Source organism: Alternaria arbusti, assembly GCF_024043155.1.
Source record: "Alternaria arbusti strain BMP 1465 chromosome Unknown scaffold_9, whole genome shotgun sequence".
Lineage (NCBI taxonomy): Eukaryota > Fungi > Ascomycota > Dothideomycetes > Pleosporales > Pleosporaceae > Alternaria > Alternaria arbusti.
The window spans coordinates 369,703-391,436 of NW_026249949.1; the positions used below are offsets into that span (position 1 = coordinate 369,703).

The window sequence follows — 21,734 nt, forward strand, 5'->3', positions numbered from 1 at the left end:
AGGTTCTGCGCGTCGAGATACACGGTCGCACTTTCTAGCTGCAAGCAACACCAGGTACTAGCAGGAGACGAAACGGTACGAAGACAGGTGCGCTTCTCTACCTTGGGGTTAAGGGGTTTCAAATACTCCACCCTCGGTATCCTCTAATGAAAATGACTTCAATTTCTTCGCCGTTAGACGATGGCAACACAGCGCGAACCCCCAGCGCGTTCTCCCGGCCGTGCGCTAAACCCTGGTCTCAAACTCAATGCGATCAACATGCCGCGTGCAGATGGCAGTGAAGACACCCGTTCAGCGGTCGTCCAGGTGAACATCCCAATGGCCCGATTCTAGAGGAAGTGAGATTGGATCACCTAGACAACATCCCACGCCATGTTGCAATGGGTGAGTTCGAGATTGCCGGCCAATACTTGTATCCTGTCCGCTAGTGAAGCCCCGAAAGTTTCTTCAATGTCGAATGTGACAGCTTCTTATCAAACTTGAACCGTTTACCCAGCAACCGTTGAGTGCATCCTCTCGTGAAGACGCTTGGAGTGAGTGAAAGCGTCGCGACCAGCAGCATGCATCGACGTTGCTGCCGCTGCTGCAAAGAGCTCGGGCCAAGGAACGCGAGCGGAGCTTCGGTCGGCCCGGGCATAGCGCGCTTTGTGCTATCAGTTCCAGAAACTTCTGCCTCGAGCTCCCCTCTACATAATTCGCATGAACACCTCGACTCCTTCAACATTCTGCACCTGCGCCTTGATTTGTCGCTTGTAGAGATCCGTTCCAGCTTGAGCGCTACAATTTGTAAGTATTCACCACCCTTTACCAATCCTTGAATGATGAGACACAAGCTGGCACCAGTCTGAGAAGACTTGTACTCTTTATATGCGGATCAGCTGCTTAGACTTACGAGTCGCCCTCTGACAATATCCCACTACACGTGTTTTTCTACATAGCATGAGAGGCCGAAGCTAACAACTTCTTGACAGAGATTGAATCGAGATCGAGCGCGCCGCCGAACATCACCATGGTCCTCCACAATCCGAACAACTGGCATTGGGTCAACAAGGATGTGTCAGGATGGACGCGCGAGTATCTTGACAAGGAGCTCACGCAAATATCGGCTGAGCAGGATGGCGTCACAGCCAAGATCGACAAGGTCGTTAGCATGGATGGAGACGTAGACGTGAGCCAACGCAAAGGCAAAGTGATCACCATCTTCGACGTGAAGCTGAAGCTCGAATACTCAGGTACGTCCTTTCTCAGCTGCCTTTCTTAGTCGCGCTGACTCAGTCGGCAGGCAAGAACAAAGAGGGCGAAGAGGCTAGCGGCACCATTACCGTCCCGGAAGTCGCTCACGACACGGAGGAAGACGAGTATGTCGTATGTTCCCTTCGCTGGCACCGTCCTTTATCTCTTCGCACCCGCCAGTGTACACAGTCACTAATGTCTTGTCACAGTTTGAGGTAGACGTCTACTCCGACGAAGCGAGCAAACAACCCGTAAAGGACTTAGTACGATCCAAGATCCTACCGCAACTGCGAACAAGTTTCACAGGGCTTGCGCCAGCGGTCATGGCGGAACACGGAAAGGATATCCAACACGCGCCAGGTGCGAACCCCGGTAGCGGCTTCTCGGCCCCAAAGGTATACTCGAGCTCAAGCGTGAACAAATCCACCTCCCAGACTGAGGCATCTGGCTCTCAAAAGAGCAGCTCTGGTGCTGTTGTCAATGTGACCACTATCACCGACAGCACAGAGTTCCGCACCGACGCGGCGAACCTGTACCAGACCTTCACGGACCCTCAGCGCATCGCTGCGTTTACACGGGCACCCCCGAGGAACTTCACAGGTGCGAAGCCTGGCGGTACCTTTGAGCTCTTTGGCGGAAACGTCAGTGGAGAGTTCACCGAGCTCCAAGAACCCACACACATCGTCCAGAAATGGCGACTTGCGCAATGGCCTGCGGGACACTACTCGACACTGTCGATATGGTTTGATCAAAACGATGTTGATGCCGTGACGGTTATGAGGGTCGAGTGGAAGGGTGTACCAGTTGGTCAGGAGGAGCCCACTAAGACCAACTGGGACCAGTACTACGTGCGCAGTATCAAGACGACCTTCGGCTTCGGTACAGTATTGTAGATGAGTGTCCACCTCAATTGCATCAAGCATGACATGGAGTAAGAGGCGTTGGAGGACTTGACGATTGCATACGAAGTGACGGATACGAATACACAACGATTGTAATGGCATGAGCCCAATGAGATATGTTCTGAACAACGATTCCGACCCATCGCGTGATGTCCCCTTTCCTTGACATGGAATTACAAGCCGTCTTATACAATGATTACACCGAAATGACTTCTGACGCGGCGCCGAAGACATGAAGCTGACCGGTGATGTTCGGTTAATCGGTGCTACCTACCTGCCCATATAGGATTAGATAGTCTGCCACTATCGCCATGACCGCTATCAAGCCGTGCAAGCTTGCACAAGCTCTTGCCAATGCGCGCTTGGACGGAATAGCGGGGTAGCTTTTCGTAGCGTCTCACTCAATTAACAAGGCGACAGGCTCCGGTCAGATTCATGGTCTTTGTCCGCCCGTATCGCATTTTGCATGTGTAGGTCGTCTGGAACAAATCCATTGAACGCGTATAACTCTAGCGATGGCTGATTCAGAAGGTATACTCTAAATAGGCCTTTGCCCATCGCGCGTCGCGAAAAACAAACCGCAAGTACCGAGCTACACCATGACGTCGCCGGTACGAGCAACAGGCTACGCGGATAGCCACGACCCCGGCCTCCGGGACCGAGATGAGCAACTTATTAGCCTACATGGGAAGGTGAGAGTTGGCTATCGCGACGACTGCGGGCCTTTCTAGTCGGACCTGCATAAGCTTCCAGAATAAAAAGTGAAAGTGCTCGTCATACAGCTCTCTCTCTGTTTACCTTCGCTCTTTCCCACTCACTCAATCATCGAGTCGGACAGGAATACAAGACTTGCAATTGAACGGACGATGAAGAGCGCGACCAAGTTAATCGCCGCGCCTTTGTTGGCTGCGGGTACTCTTGCGCAATTCGTACCTGCGCCAAAAGATCTTATTACTAAAGAGGGCTATGCGAATGTCAGTGTACGGTACAAGGAGGTACCTGCTGGCATCTGCGAGCTCGACCCGAGTGTCAAGAGCTACAGTGGTTATGCAGATGTGGCTGAGGACCAGCATATCTTCTGGTGGTTCTTCGAGGCGCGCAACCAGGACCCGACTGATGCGCCGTTGACAGTGGTAAGTTAAGACGACTTTCGGACACAATTTCAACTACCGCGAGCTCCTTCTTAACATCATGGAATCATACTGACATTGCTCCAGTGGATCAATGGAGGCCCAGGCTCCAGCTCCATGATCGGCCTCTTCCAGGAATTGGGACCATGTGGTATTGGCCCAGACATGAAGCCGTTCAACAATCCGTACTCGTGGACGAATGCAAGCAACATGCTGTTCATCGATCAACCAACAGACGTCGGGTTCTCGTACTCTATTCCTATCCCCGGCTATAGCGACGGCAGCACGATCGTTCAGCTGCCGAACGCGACCTGCCCAGACTACGCTGAGAACTATGGAACTTGCGGAACATACTCCAAGCCGGACCACACCCTGACCGTCAACAGCACCGAGAGCGCGGCCCCAAACATGTGGAAGACACTACAAGGATTCATGGGCGCATTCCCCCAGTACTCGCGCAACGGCTTTAGCTTCACCACCGAGAGCTATGGCGGCCACTATGCACCCGTCTTCAACGCCTACTTCCTCGACCAGAACGCGAAGAACATCAGCGGCGCACACAAGATCGAGCTCGAGAACGTGCTGATTGGTAACGGGTGGTTCGATCCGCTTGTCCAGTACCAGGCCTACTACAACTACTCCGTCTTCCCTGGCAACACCTACGACTACGACCCGTACAACGACACAGTCAAGGCTGAGTGGTACAACAACCTCTACGGCCCTGGAAACTGCGTAGACCGTACCAAGCAGTGCTACGAGACGGGAATCAACTCTGTCTGTGCCGCCGCAGATGACTTTTGCTACTCCAAGGTCGAGAACCTCTACGACATCTACAGCGAACGCGACGAGTACGATATGAGGTTCTTGACGCCTGACCCGTTTCCCTACGACTACTTCAGAGATTATCTGAACCTGCCGGAGGTGCAGCAAGCGGTTGGCGCGTTCCAGAATTTCTCATCGAGTGCCAGCACGGTCTCTGCGGCATTTGGCAACACGGGTGATGACGACCGTCCATCTGGCACCATCGCTGCTTGCCAGAAATTGCTCGATGCTGGCGTTCAGGTTATGCTGTACTACGGCGACGCCGACTACAACTGCAACTGGCTCGGTGGTCAGGTCGTTGCAGACATGATCAACGCGACTGGCTACACCGAGGCTGGATTTACCAACATTACCACCAGCGACGGCATCGTGCACGGCCAAGTCAAGCAGGCAGGGCTTTTCTCTTTCCTCCGCATCTACGAGTCCGGCCACGAGGTGCCTTTCTACCAACCTCTTGCGTCGCTTGAGATCTTCGAGCGCGCGCTGAAGCAAGTCGACATCGCGACTGGTAAGGAGGAGTTAGACGCGGATTACTTGACTGTAGGCACACCGACAAGTGACTACAGAGAGGGCAATGCCACGATACAGTTCGAGGTAACGCCGGCAAACGCGACATACAACACGGCGCTCAACGGACCGGACCCAGAGCCTACCTGGGCGGCTGGCGAGGAAGTCGCGAAGCGGGCGGAACTGAGGAAGCGGAATGTTGGGAGGTTTGGCAGGCCGAAGATGTCGAGGGGCGGCAAGAGGGCTGCTTAGTGAGACGTTGGGAGGGTAGAATCGGCTCTAATGCATCTTCACATGAACGTTGAATAAAAAAGCACATGTCATGCCATGGTCTTATCACTCGTCTAGGCCTATAGTGGGGTTTGTAGTATCGACGAGCTCCAACGTCATCAGCGTCCGATTGTCAATCATCGACTCTGCAGTGAAGCGGCCTCATGCATCCTTTTGCTTGATCAGCGCATAGCAGCTGTGTGGGACCGAGCGCCCGCGGGTTCAGAAAGTCTACGCGAAGCCGTTACAAGAGCGTTCCAGTTGTCGGAGTGGGGAGGTGGTGGTGCGGGAAGACCCCTGCTAGCGGGCGTGTCGCATGAACCTTGGTGTTGGGAGAGGAGGTCGCATCAGCAGTCACGGTCAGCCACGACGGAGCCGTACCACGACGACGACGCGCCCCTTCCTCTGGCTACACGAGACGGCCACGACACTCGGCACTTGGCTGTCCTGCTCTACCACCGCAACGCCGCAATTGACGCCGTCGCGCCTCACCCGCTAGCGTTCCGAGGCTGTACCACGCCGGAACCCTTCACCAACTTTTGCAACCAGCGGCCCATCGCCCCAACGACGCCGCGGCACGCTTCTCCCCACCCGGTCATGGTGCGCTTCGGTGCATGGCCTCGCTGAGAGGCACGACAACCGCCCGAACCAGTGCCGCCCGGCATCGACTCTGCGTGCTAGACGCAGCGCGACAGCGGCCGCGCGGCGACACGAAACACAACCATGGCGCCGTCCGGGACGTCAATGTTCTCCAAGCTCAGGCCCGGCCATGCGAAGCGCAATGCCTCGAGTCTGGCCTCGCCCGAGCCCGTCCCCAGCCCCAGTCCCGCCGCACCTCCACTGCCCTCACCGTCGCAGACCACCGAGCACTTCTCCTCGCCGCGCTTCAACGACAATGCCAGCTACACCTCGGGCTCGCCCATATCGCCCTATCCGCCCCAACTGCCGCCCATTGCACGCGTCGCCTCCAAGCTGGACAAGGCGGCCTCGCCTGGTAGCTCCCAGTATACCGCCAGTCAACACTCGGGGAGCACTGGGGGGAGCAGCAGTAAGATGGCGCAGGATCGCAGCTTGCTCTCCCCGCCCCAGCGGACACAGGACCACTTCTCCCCCGCCTATGAGAACAAGCCCCTCTCTGCGCGCTCACATAGTGGAGGCTCTCCCTTGCCACAGAGGACAGAACCCGCCCCGTTGTCTGAGACGCCTCCCCAGTCATCCTCCCACCTGGCGCCCTCTGTCATCTCTCCCGGCTATTCCAACTTCTCCAAGTCGCAGACGTCACTGCTGAGTGGCATCAGCGACAAACTCACGGGCAGTTCCAAGGGCACTTCGACCCCGACGGCAGCCCCCAGCAAGTCAAGATCGAGACTGACTCTGCGCAACCCCATGTCACTCCTCATGCGACGCAGGTCTGGACAGACCCTCGATCCTCTCGCCGACGAATCGCTCGTTACGCAACGCTCCCCGTCGAACGTTCCCCCCATGCCCGATAACTACGACCCCAGCATCCGCGGAAAGATCGTACACGACTTCAATGCGCCGAGACTGAACAGAGGCTACTCGTACAACACTGCCGCAGAAGGAGGGGAGGGACAGCAGGAAATTGGCCGTGCCAGCCCGCCAAAGATAGACAAGGAGCATACACCAGTGTTCCGAGAGCACTTTGACGACGACACCAGCTACGAGCAGTCGCAAGCTGCTATACGCGCAGAGCAACTGGTGAACAAGGACTTCCTCGCAAGAAACTCTGTACAATTTCCCCCACCTGAGCGCTCAGCTCCTCCCCCGCCGCAACCCAAGAACTCGCCGCCGCCGCCACCTCCACCGCAGTCGTCCCCATTGCCTCCACCACAAACGTCTCCACTGCCTCGACCGTCATTCCAAGGATTCGACAGCGGCTCCTCAGTCCTGTCGCCCGTACAAGAGTCGGAAAACCCGCTGGATGTGTCTACAGATGTTACCCCGCGGAAAAGAAAGTCGACAAAGTCGCCACCACCGCCTGCGCGCTCGAGAGCCACCTCCGTCTCCGACCCGTCTTTTCAGCCAGCCGGGCTGCCTGCGCATTTCAGCAGTCGAGCGTCCAGGTTCAGTTTTCAGATATCAGGTCAGACGGATTCTGCGCAAGAGAAGCTGCTCGAGGAGCGACACAAGGCAAAGGAGGCGGAGAAGAAGCAGGCGCGCATTTCTACCAATACGGTCGAAGACGAGTACGACGACTACGGCATGGACGATTACGACAATATGGATGGCGGGTTCGACGAAGAAATACCGATGCTGGGCGAGGAGGACGAGTTTGGGGGTGGACTAGGAGACCAAACACTCGACTCTGGCATGAACACATTCGACTTCTCATCTCTGTCGCTACAGCAGAATAAGAGTCATACCGCTAGTCCGATGAACCAGATGCAGACACCCGTCGACATGAACGGAAACCCTATCGGATTTGCCATGTCGCAAGAGATGCTCCAGCAATATCAGATGTTGATGATGGGCGGTCAGCTGAATGGTCAGAATGCAATGAACCCTCAAGCGCAAGGGTTAGGCTTGACAACTTCTCAGAACGAGCCTCATGAATCATTTCCGCATGAATCACTCGAGACATCAGATAACGCCGTTCCTTCGGATGCCAAGCAACAGAGCTTTGGGAACATCGATTTGGGCGACGACTTTGACTTCGACGATGGGCTTATCGGCGACCAAGACGACATTGAGCCTACAGAGTTTGACGAAAACGTCTTCGATGACCCCAACGGTCCATTGTACGAGAGGAAAGTCAAGTTTGCCGAGGACGAGCAAGCGCCTGCCGCTCATCAACCGCGTGCCTACGATGTCTTGAGTTCGGAAACAGGCTATGAGGCGGACGACGATACTGTGTCGAAGCACCTAGAGAAGTCTTCGCCTACGCTCGCACACAAGACTTCCATCGCACAACAGCGACCTGTACCCAGTTTTGAGAACCTTAGCGCGTATCACAGTGCTCTTGCTGATGCAGCAACGCGCGCTGAGGCTGCTGGCCGCTTTACGAGGAAAGCGAGTGTGGATGTCGGTCAACCCAGCTTCGATGCTGACGACCAGTCCTCGCTCAGCAACTCCCGGCCCAGTCTTGTTCCTGACGATGGTCGCTTCAGTGTAGACACCATTAGCTTCCCACAAGACGATGATGTGTACGGTATGAGCTCTGGCTTTGTGAACGACGACTACGACTACAGTGATTTCGACTCCGCAATGGAAGACGACCCCATCATCGCTGAGGCGAACGCTGAAGCCCTGGCTTATGATGATGAGGGATTCTACGGACAAGAGTTTGGGTTCTATGCGTCTGCAGTCGGCGAGTCACCGAGCGCTTGGGGTGGCTTCTTTGGACCATCTGGGATGGGTCTGGGTCGTACAGTCAGCGGTCGCAACGCCGTAAGAGAGCCCAATCTGACGCCCATCACCGAGCGCAGCGAGTACAGCACCCGCAATTCATTCATCAGTCTCAACCACTTCCGCGACGGTAACCAGCCGATGTCTAGCCCTGGCCTAGCCCAACTTGCGAGGATGAGCCCGTATGGCTTCCCCGGAAATGAGGAAGAAGACATGAGTCTCGACACTCTGCTGAAGCTACGAAAAGGTGCTTTTGGCGGGAGTGTTGCCAGCCTTCCAGTCAGTGCGGCTAACAGCCCACGCAATTCTTCTCCTATGGGCATGCAGTTCGTACCACGGGCATCAAGCCCCGTCGGCAACCGCATGAAGGAGCACCCTTCTAGCTCACTCGAGAGCTCCTACTCTTCCAAAAACGTTTCGTCCGACTACCACAACGACGACAACGAAGACGAGGAAGATGACGACGGCCTCATGGACGCCGTCAACGGCGTATACGAGTCCGGTCGCTCCAGCTCAGACTCCTACGACCGAAACGACCGCCCCGAAAGCCCCACTCTCACATCCAGCGACTACAACAGCCTCTCCAGCCCAACCGGCTACGGCGTAGGAAACGAAGCACCCCTCCTCCCTCCCATCTCAGAACTCTACGCCCAACACAACATGAGCCTAGCCATGTCCCCTGGCGGCCTCTCCGCAACCTCACCCTCCAACATCTCCCTCCCCGTCTCCCCCTTCCCCATGCCGCTCTCCTCGCCCTTCCTCCCCCAACACGTAAACCGACCACCAAACCCACCGTCAATCGATACTTCGCTGTCTTCGCCTTCCGCGCCCACGGTTTCTACGACTGGTCAAACGCGCAGACAGAGTATGGGGCTTAGTCCTATTAGTAACTCTAGTCCTATTACGCCGAATGGTGGTAATGGTGGGAGTGGATGGAATAGAGGGCATAGTCGCAAGGGGAGTGCGGCTGATAGCGTGACGTATGTGAGGGAACATGATGAGGCGGGCGAGGGCAGGTGGGTGTTGGAGAGGAGGCGCACGGCGGAGAGTGGCGAGTTGGAGTTGATTGGTAGGGAGATTGTTGAGGGTGGGAGGATATAAATATGATTGCCATGTATAGATTGCGCTTTGGAGCGTTTTTGGAGACGAGGGCGTTGCATTCATGGCGTTTTTCTTGTTCATCTGAGCGAATGGCATGGAGACTTTGGGTGGATTGGGGGTATATGGGACATGCGTACGCGCATGCAGCGTTTTTGAGCAGGCGAGATAGGCTGGTCCTTTTTTATGAAAGATGAGAGATGGAGATGAGGACTTTGGGTCGCAGATTAGATACCAAGATTAGTATAATCATGAATGTTTTTGACGCGCGTCTTGGAGGCTTCTCACATGTTGGGTTGCACGTGAGCGATGGGAAGAATGGGGCATGGGGGATGGAGATGGGACGGGAGTGGGGTATATAAACGTCTTTTGGGCGGGTAGAACTCTTGCTTCTATATCCCACACTCTCGCAGTGTTTTTACCAAAATGCTCGTGGACACAGCCCATGGCTGTGTTCTTCTTTTCCAAAAATGAAATTCCCGATTACCATGGAGTTTGCTCCCTCCTCGTCTTCCTCAACTTTCACAAAAGACTCACTCGACAAGCGCATGGTAGAGATGCGCTGCTGCTTCCGGAAACATCGAAACAGAACCAAATTTGTGTTATGGCTGCTTCCTTCCTGCAAAACCGCCATGGTATGCCTGTCATGGGCTTTTCTCCTCGTCTTTCCTGGTCGACCTACCACAATCAAAAAGAGAGATTGCCAATTCCTATGGGAGAAACTCTGCTCCTGTCGAAACATCCAAATGGGTTGAGATACTCATCTATGGCTGCGTCCTTTTCTTCCAAAACCGACGTTGTCTTATTCGATGGAGTTCTTTCCCGCCTCTTACTCCCTGAGTTTGTTTACGTACTCAAAATGACTCTGTCACCCTTCCCATGAGACAAAGCACCGCTGCTTTCGAGACACTCAAAAAACTGAAGTGGCGTCTTTTCATGGCTGCTTCTGCTCCTCTCAAAAGGTTCTGTCAGGGTTTGATGGAGCTCTTGCCTCCTCTCCCTCTTCGACCTACCAAAATAGAACACTAGCCAAAGGATGAGCGCGGAAGAAGTCGTTGCTGCTTTCGTAGTGTCGAAAGCGTCATTCTATGGTTTCATGGCTGCGTTCTTTTCTCCAAAATCGACAGGGGATCCTCGCATGAAGATTCCTCTGGTCTATGCCTCTTTCTACGCTGTAAAGAGAGAACGACCTTGTCCATGAGATAGTTCCACCGGCATTGTTCGATATCAAATGCACAACCCAACTGTCACATGGCTGTTTCTCTTTCCTCCATAATATTCGACGATAAGGTACATGGAGTCTTCGCCGCTCTATCGCTTCCTACAACAAAGAAGTACACCGAATGGTACATGAGAGAAAGCAATTGTCCCCTCCAAACATCGAAAACTCTATTCAGCTTCGACATGGCTGCGACTGTTTTTCGAAAAACTGTCAAACAGTCAAATGATGTTTCTATGGAGTCCACTCCAGCATTCTCCTTCTAAAGCTTACTTTCTCAACAACATGGTCGGGGGAGATCTGGTTGTGGCATCTGCTGATGGAGTATAAAAGAACCTTTTGTGTCTGTGGGACTTCAACTTCTACACTCCACTCCACTTTTGCAAAATCCAAAGCTACCGTCGAAATATACATGGCTTTGCTGTCTGCGCTGCTCTTCCTTTCCAAAAACGCCACGAAGACGGGATATGGCGGTTTCTGCGTCTCGAAATCTATGTCTACAAGCGAAAATGTCGTTCAGAAAGATAGTTGCAATAAAACGATGCTTGTTGGAGAGTGAGGAGGGTATAAAAGGTTCTGTCTTCTCCCTGAGACTTGGTCTCCTACACCACACTCCACATTGCGAAAATCGAAACTATGGACTTGATTGTTCATGGATTTGCCCTCTGCCCTTCCAAACGATGTACAAAGCCGAGTTATGTGGTGGTCTCTGCTTCTTGAAAACTTTCATTGCACGGCACGTGTCGAAGACAAGCACAGTACTCAGCCCTACATGTCCAGCTCGTTTGAGAGTGAGCAGTGTATAAAAGCTCCTCTCTTTCTCCTGGGACCTGATCTCCTACACCACACTTCCTCATATCAAAAACCAAAATATGAGTAGAATGAATCCATGACTTTGCTGTCTGCTCTTTCTTCTTTCCAAAAAGGCCTTGTTCAGACGAAATGCGGCGGTCTCTGCCTCTTAAAACATACATACCTTCACGCTATGTTGCGCGAAAGTACTGCGACGATGGCGACATGGAGTTTGCGGGTGCGAGGAGGGTAACAAAAGCTCTTCCAGGGTTGTGATACTTGGTGTCTTATACTCTACCCTCGTCGCAGAGTTACCAAAAAATACTACCGCGAGTGAAAATAGTCTTCTTTCTTTCAAAAACGCTAATGCCGGTGCCATGTCCGTCTTTGAGCCTGCGGCTCAACTCCTTGCGCTTGACCAAAAACACATCAACGCTTTCCCATGGCGTGAGCACGTCTACCGAAAACCACAATGACCTTGTTCATGTGGTCCTTTCCTCTAGCACTGGTGTCGTGAATCATGATACGAAGCATACACAACCAGATGCAAGATACCTGCTTCTCTCACATTCAGCAGATGCATGTGTTGTCAACTAAAAATGTAACCATGCACGATAAAATGACCTCTCTTCTTGCTCAGTCACGTATAAAAGCCGCACAAGTCTCTCCCTTTCTCCCTCATCCTACAGCTTCGGCTTTTACCTAAAATTTAAGAAGGATATCCACATGTCTTCTGCCTTCGGGTTTCCAAAACCCACTGCTCTTGTGGATCATGTTTCTCCCGCCTTCTCCCTCTCTCTTGCATAATCTCGAAAAGCACCCGAAAAAAGTTCGATGGGTCCAAAAGCCCAAAAGTCTTGCGAAATGTTCTCTGGACGGGCGGAGAGTTTGCTACAAAACCAGAAGGTCCATCGCGCGATGTATCGGAAGTCTGTACAACGGTGGATATGCTACGATTTCTATCATACAGTTCAATGCGACCTTGAAGCTGCCAAGACTGCGGTATACGTGTATTGTGCTAGCACCCGATCGCGCAGGCCGAGAATGTCTATATAAGTCTTCTGTAACCACCAGTTGCTTCTTCCTTCATCACATCACAGCCTCTTTACTTCCAAAAAAGAATTTTTCTTCAACTATGTTTGCTCCTCCTTCCAAAAAGATACTCTCTATCAGATGATGGAGAGTTTTGCCTCGGCTTCTTTCCTCGCCACTATGGATCTCTACCAAATCTTCTTCACTCGTTGACGGAATCAAAAAGGCCATGACGCTTTGCGATGTCGGCGTCCGTTGGATTTTGCGCGTACTACCAAAAATTGAAGAGTCACCGATGTATGTTTGAGTGTTTGGAAAGCGCGCTGTTCTTACTATCATGATGGCAGAATGCAGATGCCATAACACACGTATGCATGGGAAGAGGAGAAAAGACGGAAGCCAATGTAGAAGAAGGCATGGTTTGTGTGCTTGGTAGAGAGCGCAATGGTATAAAGTCACTTCTTGTGGCCGCCAGAAGTCAACTTTCTATACTTCACCCCAGCGAGGTAATCACCAAAATCGGCGGACGAGGTGAACATGAGTTTTCAGCTCGTTCCAAAAATAACAGATCACCCCTCGATGGAGTTCGGCGCGGCTGTCTTGGTGTTTGGACGGCGAAAATCTTGCTGACGACTCGCAAACGAGCGAAGCACATGCCCTTCATCTCGGCCTTTTTGAAGTCGAAGAAAGGCTCAGAAACATAAGGTTTTCGTAATCTGCTTTTTGGCAATTCTCTGTCATCGAGTTGTGAATGAGTGCTTTGATGGAAGGCTGTGCCTTGCCTTTAAGGTATGCGGCAGCGGCGCACACGGAAAGACATCTAAGTTTTCTTTTTCTTCTTCTGGTCTCCATATAAGGAACCGGATCCATTTTTAGACAATCGAAATCGGGAGCGTGGTGTAAGAAAGACTGAGCAGCAGGGAGGAGAGAGGTTTATATATGCGCGCCGACAACACAGTCGCACATGGAACCAGTCGACCATGTTTTGGAAATGATGCAGCTGCCATAAATACGTCCAAAGAAAGGTGCCGACGAAGACATGATGTCTCTCTCTTTCATCTTTGGACCCCTCCCCGGACATAACGCAGTCCTGCAACGTTTTTGGAGATCTCCGCTGGCGGAGGGCGGCGCAAATCTCATGGATAGGTTATCGGTATTATTTGGGTCGATCATTTGTATGTTTAATTTTCCATTTTGCTCATCCAACTGCCTTTCGAAAGTGACTGGCCCGTTGAAGGAACCAGGAGGAGCGAGACACATTGTTCGTTTCTCATGACTTCTTGAACTCGAAGCAAGCCGCCAGAACATGCAGAAAAACTTGCGTCTTTTTGATGTGCCAGCACAGGATAATGCCGGAGAAGAGGAACCACATGCGCGGCTCATATCATGCGAGTGGTTGATAAGCAATTCGGTGCCATGATGCACTCGTTAACATCTTTTGGAGTCGCAGATTTCGAGTGTGTCGTGGAGGAACGAAGGCATGGTAAAGGTGCTCGATGCTTTTATATTCGAATGCTGGGCGTTTAGCTCCCATGAGGAATTTTCGCGAGCGCTTTTGAGATGTATGTTTTGAAAGAAGGAGGAAGAAGACATGTGCTCGTTCAGAAAAGGTTTCGATCCCATGAATCTATTGTCCAACGGTTTTTGGAAAACAGAAGAGGAGAGTTTATGATTAGAAGGAAGGAGTAAGGACAGTACGAGAAGCTTTATATAGTGCTTTGAGTGGAAATTACGTAGTGGCCTTGCGAGCCAAACCAAAAGCAAGAAAGTTCATCCCATGGCGAAGTCGGGTATCCTTTCGAACAGCTGCGCGATGTCGCTACTGGACCAACACATGGCAACGCTTTTGAGAGCGCGGATGTTCCACAATGAGCAAGCCGGTAATGTCAGCCCTTGGTCGTTCATAGGGTAAAGAAATCCTTGACAGAATTGTAATAAGTATTGGTATCAGATGCTACGCTATGCAAGGTAAGTTGAAACAACAAACTTCGAATGAAGACAGAAATCATATGACGAGATGGCGAAGTGAATGGGCCAAAACATCACCACGCCTGCTACCTGCCTTCCAATCTCAACCGATCCCTACTCCTCCCTTCATCGCGTCTCGCAACGAGGAACCACAGACTGCTGATCCAGCAAAGTATGACACCAATCCAAGTCTGCGCCGGACCCTTGAACAGTGTGATGGCAACAAGCTGGAATGCGCTCCGTGGAACCGCGACAAAGGTTGCAGTCAACGGAGACGTCGCCTTAACAAGCAGCAGAGTGCCTGAGAAGACAGCCCACGAGCCCATACCGCCGAACAGCATCATGGCCCAGAAGAAGGGCACATCGAGGAAGGGTATGTTGTGGTATATGTGGGGAACTTCGCCGGAGAGGATCACGATCGGTGTGAGGAGCATGAGCGACACGAGAGACGTGTAGTGTAGTGTGCGATAGAAGGCACGAGTCTCCTCCCTATTGCCTGGCTCTTCCGAGCCGCTGGGGTATCCGGTGAGCACATCGCCAGCGGGGACGAGGCCAGCGACGATCTTGCGGTATGTGCGGAGCAGGAGGATCGGGTATAGCGCGACAAAGATGGAGGAGAAGACGCCAGCGACGACAGACTCCCAAGTGACGCGGACATTGGAGCGGTACGAGGCGAAGAAGAGGTTGAGGGTCGCGACGAGGGCGGAGGAGAGGGTGCTACCGTTGACGTTCTCTTTTTGCAGGACGCAGGCAAAGATGATAGCGAGCGGGGTTATGCCGATGCGAGCGAGTTGGTAGACGGGAAGAGGTGCGTAGCTATCGCATGTTAGTACTGGAGAAGATAGGGATGTGATGGGCGTCCTACGCGAATGAGAAATTGCTGAGCAGCACCTTGACGATGAAGACTACCGCAAGTGGGAGCACCTGTTTCGCGATCTGGAAATCGAACTCAAACAGACCTCCTCCAGCGATGCCACCAGATCCATTCGACAGCCATCGCGCGAATGCGTGTATGCCAGGCTTCTTGTTGCCTCTAAATGCTCCCCCCTGTGGCGCGGCGGGCTGCGAGGGCGGCACAGCGGCACCGAAGCCGATGAAATGTAGCGGGTTGCTGGAGAAGCGTAGAAGGCTCGATACGAGTATGAGGAGGATATGCGTGATGATGAGCTGCGCGTACGATTGGGTGAGGGGGAAGGGGAATCTGGTGCTGTCAGCATACACCCATACGCGCTTGACAATATCCTCACTTGTAGACGCCCGTCAGCATGATGAAGCGGTTCATCAGCAGCAGCCCAAAGCTACACCCGCCGACCCAGAAGACCAGCAGTCCCACCCAGGCCTGCCAGCCCCTCCATGTGCCGAAAAAGAAAGCCCCAGGCCCGCCTTGCTGCCAGAAGCTGCGAAAGGCATGGCTTCCTCTTCCTACGTCATGACTGACCAACGGCCGTATACTGCTCGCCGGTTCGTATTCGTCATCTTCGTCTTCGCTCTGTGCGGCGCTTCGATTGCGCGGGTAGGGGCTGGTGCTGCGACTGCCAATATCGATCAATGGCACCGCAGGCTGCAGCTCCGACAGCGAGTTCTGCGTCGAATGACTCCGTCGTGACGTCTCCATTTGCGCGTAGAACTCGACGTCGGAGTGATCGGTATCGTCGATTGAGCTCGCGCTGTTGTTCCGCCGGTGTACGTTGCTGTCCTTTCTCTTTCTGTCTTTTGGCAGTTGCACAGGACCCCGCGACAGATTGCTGAGGAAGTCGAGAGGTTTGCGGAAGGTGTTCTGGGTCGTCCGAGTGAATGCGCGTGACGAATTCATCGTGTCCGCTTCATTGCGGAGAGAGAAGGGAGCGTCAGCATGCTGAGGGTGTGCAATTGGTAAAAGTTGAGCACAGGCAGGTACGAAGGCCGGGCGACGCTGGACCCTGGCTTAGGCTAGGGGAAGTGGGCCCGTTAATTTCTGGGGACGCTCTACCTCAACACCATCGACATCGCTCATGGTATTTCAGCTACTTGCCATACTCTTCTCCGGGCCAAACATGGGAGCGCCATTCTCGCATGCTGGCCAGTACAATGAAAGCACCGCTCTCAAGGCAGCAGCAGCTGACCCCGCACCTCAACTTGTCAGGCTGACTTGCGGCGCACCTGCACTAACCTCAGCCTCGTGTCTTCTCATCACCTTTATCATATAACCATTCATGAGCAGCTCATAACCTTTTCGAAACCAATGAACCGGCCACGATGTCAGACGAGCTACTTTGTGGTCCATGTCAAAGATTTCTCAGTGGGGAAAATCCTTTTTTGGGTTGGGAGGATGGATATCTAAAATTCGCCCATCACACAACGGCCGAGTCTTTTCGGCAAGCTCTCGCATTGCCTTGTATTATATGTAGACGCCTTCGAAGAGAATTCATTCACGAAACGCGTATTGCCGACCCCATCCATGGATATTACTCGATGTGTGCAAGTGGCTAACCCGTCACAGGCTACGAATCAGAGAACACATTCGAAGTAGCACCGACCGTATACCGCGTAATTCCATCACACGCAGAGGACGATACCGTAGAAGAAGAACTGGATCCTTGCTTCACGTGCTCTGATATTACAATCCAGATCACGTTGACGCCCAAGGCAACAAGCGAACAACCTCGTTACTCCCTTCTGGCTCTCTCTGGTGTTGCAGTGGCGGATAGAAGTCTTGCTGCCAATCATACAGGCAGCGATGACTGCATCGATTTTATAATATCCCAGTTGGAACGATGCCGAGACACGCACACTAAGTGTCAAATGATGCAGCAAAGCAGACAAGAAACGCATGGGTTTTTGCCCACAAGAATGATTGATGTTGGCCACATTGGGGATCCAACGATCTGTCTTGTGGAGGCTAACGGGTGTGCTGGACAACCACCCTACATTGCGCTGTCGCATTGCTGGGGCAAGTCTCGGCCTGTTCAACTGACAAGAAGTACTGCAGCGCGTCTCAAAGCCGGTTTCACATTGATGGATCTGCCCAAGACATTCCAAGATGCCATCCATGTAACACGAAAGATGCGGATCCGGTATCTTTGGATTGATTCACTGTATGTTGTATTTGGTCAAGGTATCTCTGCTCTCCTCTTACTTGCTATAGGTGTATCGTCCAAGATGATGCTCGAGATTGGCAAAGAGAGGCTGCCTGTATGAAAGATGTCTACAGCGGAGCGATTTGCTGCATCGCAGCTACGGCTGCCAAAGATGCTGATATTGGTCTCTTCTCTAATCGGGATCCACAAGATCAGTTGCCAATACGAGTTTTCACGAGTAGAGCTCGAATACTTGGGCGAAAGGCAAACGAGCCCTTGCTAGCATACGTCATTGGCAGCACTATAGTCACTCCTGCCATGGCTATCGATAATGCACCTTTGAATCAAAGAGCCTGGGTTGCGCAAGAACGATATTTGAGTACTGGAACTGTTCACTTCACACAAGAAATACTTTTCTGGGAATGTCGCGAATCTTTTACGAGCGAACAAGACCCTGGCGGTAACTTTATCGAAAGAGCGACATTGTGGCTGGGAGCCTCGAAAGTACATACCTTAAAATCGAACATCTGTGACCACAGAAGTCGACTGGCCGTCGCGACCGGGAGTCCGACTAGTGTCGAAAGGCTCAAACTCTTGTCAAGAATCCATAAATACTGGTGCCGCTTCAGAACCTTATATTCCGGCCTCAGCTTGACAAAAGAAGAAGATATACTCGTTGCTCTATATGGCATTGCGCATGCAGTTGCTGAAGTGACGAACGACACCCTAGTTGCTGGTCTATGGCGAGGCCGGCTGATCGAAGACCTATGCTGGAGACGGATGACCAATGAATGGACGCATCCGACTGATGCACCTCCAAGGCCTTCTACGTGGCGCGCACCTACATGGAGTTGGGCAAGCATCAATCGTATAATCGGAGGCCATACAATGTGGTGGGAGATTGAGTGTTGGTTGGAATTCATCGATGAGATGGCGGTAATCGAAGACCTCGCCGTGGATCAGAAGCCTTCTGGGCAACTTGTCAACGCCTCTTTAACATTGACATGTCGCTTGATTCCGATATCTCCACCAGATTCGGGTGTTTGGGCGTGGACGCCATACGGAGTTACCGTAACTCTCGATGACTGTACCATCACGAACGCAAAGGACCTGGGCAACGAGATCAGTCTGGTGGTTCTTCGTCACTTCGCATACGGGGAAGGAGGTTGTATACAAGGCATATTGGTCATACCAAGTCGAGTCAAGACTGGCAGCTATGAACGACTGGGCTATTTTGAATGCAGGGCCGATTTACCCCTCTGCGACCTTGATGACTTTGAGGAAGAAAACCAAACACTGCAAAGTGTACTTGACGGATACCACAACGCGCAAGAAACTACGATCGAGCTGATATGATACCACTCTGCATGGCTTCCGTCAATTTGAACGTAGCCATTACCGAGTGAGCAGTACACTTACGTTGCATCGCAAACACGTAGCGCATAACTATCAAACGTCACATAGATATCTCACAGCACTTCGCCATATCAACTCTCACCCGAGCATGCCATCACCATCCCCTCCAGACACGCACCTACCACCCCACCCCTCCAACCGGCCCTACATTCCCAGAGCGGCAGGTCGCCAACCCGCGCCAAGACACCCACCCGCCTTCTTAATGAGGCTTGTCCTACATTCACCAAGGCTTATTCTGCATCATGCCTTATCGCAAATCTCCACAGGCTACCTGAGTCTGGTTTCTTCTGTGCGCCTTTCCAGAAAAGGGCCGAGCCGTTGGTAGGATTGCGGAGATGTGCCTGTGTTGGTGGCGTTGTATCTGCTCACACCCGGCGCGTGTGGTGCAGGGTGGGGTGGGTTACGGAGGTGCTTTCCGGGGCGGGTTGGATGGTTGGTATTGGAGGAGTTGAAGGGGTAGGAGGATGGAGAGGGATCGGCGATGAGGAACAGGAAAGTGATGGGCTTTGATCTGCGCGGCGGTGCTGATGCTGTACGGTTTCTAAATGCGTGCTGACAAGGGAGCTCGCGAGGATTTCGATATGTTCTACACCCAATTAGCCTTGGAGCGCAGCTGGAGTGCGCATGATGACCTCTATCTCGGTCCAATTCTTATGAGTGGGCAACAGCAGGAATACATGATCGATCGTACATCGTCTTTCGGGTTAGCACCGTTCATTCTAGGTTTCAACGTCCGTACATGTCCGCTTGGTACATGTATTGGATCCACTGAGGACAAAGCGGAACGTTGGCTCCGGTTCCTGACGGGAGGGAACGCGGTGGCTGGCGGCTCCATCATCAGGAATATCGTTTCGCAGGATACTGCGGCGTTAGAAGACCAGGTGGGGTGGTGCATAGGTCCTGCGAGATAGCTACTACAGGTTACCCGTGCAAGATGAATCCTTCGGCTGCGCTTTGGAGGACAGGGGACGGGCCGTTGCTAAATACAGTATTCTGCGGCAGGACTCGGTGATACTAACACGTCTCGATTCATCCAGTGAATTTGCACGTTGTTGTCGGGCTGTGCGTCTAGAACAGCTCGATTGACCTTCTCTTTGGGGGTGTACTTGCGAAAACTCGAACTGTCCATGTGAACGCCTACTCGTTAACCATGATAGCGCCACTCGAACACCGGTCGCATCAAGTTGCTGTGACAGTCAAAGTTGGTGTAGAGACCGAAGAGGAAGGTCACTTCGTCCCGTAAGCTATTGTAATCGCGCCATGGGTACTGCATCCGACTGCATAATCGATCAACACCGAAGTCCACGATATCAGTAAGCGTACCTGCATGATGGTTGGGCAAAGACAGACTCTACGGCCAAACAGTACCTGGGTAGCCTGGCTGTAGAACATGTAAGCTAATGCAAGCCATCATCCCTCATATGTACATGCAGCTAGCTCTACCATGCAGCCTGCCCATGGCGGAGGGGTGTGGGGTCATGGCCCGACGTAAGCGCTGGTTGCGATTGCGTTTTCTTGGCACGGGCGGAAGATTGACGCTCAGGGAAGGTCCTTAACCGTCGCGTGAAGATCGTCGCAGGGTCTGAGATACGAGGAGATCATGGGAGATCATGCTGCTGGCGCTACGTACGGAAGCGTCTAGCGTGGTATGGAAGGGATGACAAGTTGACTCTCTTGGGATATCAGTGCGTATGGAATGCTTGTGTTTGAGACGATGAATTCTAGGTGTGTCGTAGGAATTCACCTCTTCCGGTTCTTGCGGGCTATCGACTCGAACGATCCTTTTGGGTTAGCAAACGCCTAATACACGCTTGACATGAGGTATCATCCGTTTTTACCTGCCGGCCACATCGGCGAGTTGTTGCTTCCAAGTGCATCAAGTTCTCAATAGATCACGCGCGCCTGTTTCCACAATAGTCATGTGATGATCCGTTCTTGTCCGTAGTGACATGCCACGAGGGCCGATCTTTTGACCTAGACGTTGGGACAGACAGCTGTCACTTGTTGCGATGGAAATATAGCGGGATCTTGAACGACGATCTTTGCGAGTTACCCAAGCGGAGATGGAAAACGTAAGAAGGTTTTGCCTAGGGACTTGTTGACACCGGCTGGTGATGTCGTGACAGGAGAATACCGAGACATCATGAGCGATGCCGGCTTGGTTCGTGCGCTGCGCACGTGCCCGCGGCGGGATCTCGGCACCGGCCAACACCCGGACCTGAGATGGGAGCGGGTCCTGAAGAACCACGCCAAAACACCACGCCACACCCTTTCGCCTTCACAGCTTCGCCAATTACACTTGAAGACGGGTCGTAGGTCACCTTAGTGGGCGGAGTACCTCACACAACAGGCAGGAGACATTCTGTCATGCTCACATCTGCCGGCGGGGGTCATGATCGACCCAGCGGCAAGACGCCATTCCACCAGCGCCCGCAGTCGCCTCGAAAGGCTTGGAAGTAAGAAGTGCGCCTTTCCGCTGCACTTTCCTCCAGTCCGCGGGCTTACTGCACTTCTAGATCTCCTGTCGCCGCCAGTCGTGTGCCTGGGCTACGGGAACAAGGGCTGTACATGACCGGACGAGAACCTCTCAAGGCGATCATGTCATTCCGCGCTGGCAAGAGCGCTACCCAAAAGATCGCGGTCGCGATTCGCCCGTATCCTTCTCCTGCTGCTGCCTTATCTGAGGTGTGGCTAATGGCCAGGTTAACTATATTGATCTGCATCATGCTAAATCCCAAAGAAGGAGGTGGTTTCAACGCCTACGTGCTTTTAAGCTTAATGCTAGCGGGTCTTGGGGTGTCAGCGGATGGCGCTGCAGCTGCGTCGGATGACAACACTCGAATATTGCATGTTCAATACAGCCGGCCATTCGAGGGTTACAAAAAAGCATGATGATGGCACGCTGCGGCGCTGCCGAACAGCG

At 52.9% G+C, this 21,734-nt stretch overlaps 4 protein-coding genes across 4 annotated transcripts; 3 read left to right on the forward strand and 1 right to left on the reverse strand.

The window, feature by feature from the left end:
- Window positions 1–1,009: 1,009 nt before the first annotated feature.
- Window positions 1,010–2,126, forward strand: J4E86_007044 (uncharacterized protein; the record flags this gene model as incomplete). Its single annotated transcript, XM_051447566.1, has 3 exons — window positions 1,010–1,232; window positions 1,283–1,365; window positions 1,443–2,126. 3 exons carry the CDS (start codon window positions 1,010–1,012, stop codon window positions 2,124–2,126), a joined length of 990 nt encoding a protein of 329 aa, XP_051301164.1.
- An 875-nt stretch (window positions 2,127–3,001) lies between these two features.
- On the forward strand, window positions 3,002–4,846 carry J4E86_007045 (uncharacterized protein; the record flags this gene model as incomplete). Its single annotated transcript, XM_051447567.1, has 2 exons — window positions 3,002–3,268; window positions 3,353–4,846. The coding sequence occupies 2 exons, from the start codon at window positions 3,002–3,004 to the stop codon at window positions 4,844–4,846; spliced, it is 1,761 nt and encodes a 586-aa protein (XP_051301165.1).
- Window positions 4,847–5,587: 741 nt separating this feature from the next.
- J4E86_007046 (uncharacterized protein) lies at window positions 5,588–9,331 on the forward strand (the record flags this gene model as incomplete). Its single annotated transcript, XM_051447568.1, has 1 exon — window positions 5,588–9,331. One exon carries the CDS (start codon window positions 5,588–5,590, stop codon window positions 9,329–9,331), a length of 3,744 nt encoding a protein of 1,247 aa, XP_051301166.1.
- A 5,094-nt stretch (window positions 9,332–14,425) lies between these two features.
- J4E86_007047 (uncharacterized protein) lies at window positions 14,426–16,152 on the reverse strand (the record flags this gene model as incomplete). Its single annotated transcript, XM_051447569.1, has 3 exons — window positions 14,426–15,155; window positions 15,205–15,540; window positions 15,587–16,152. 3 exons carry the CDS (start codon window positions 16,150–16,152, stop codon window positions 14,426–14,428), a joined length of 1,632 nt encoding a protein of 543 aa, XP_051301167.1.
- Between the last annotated feature and the right edge of the window lie 5,582 nt (window positions 16,153–21,734).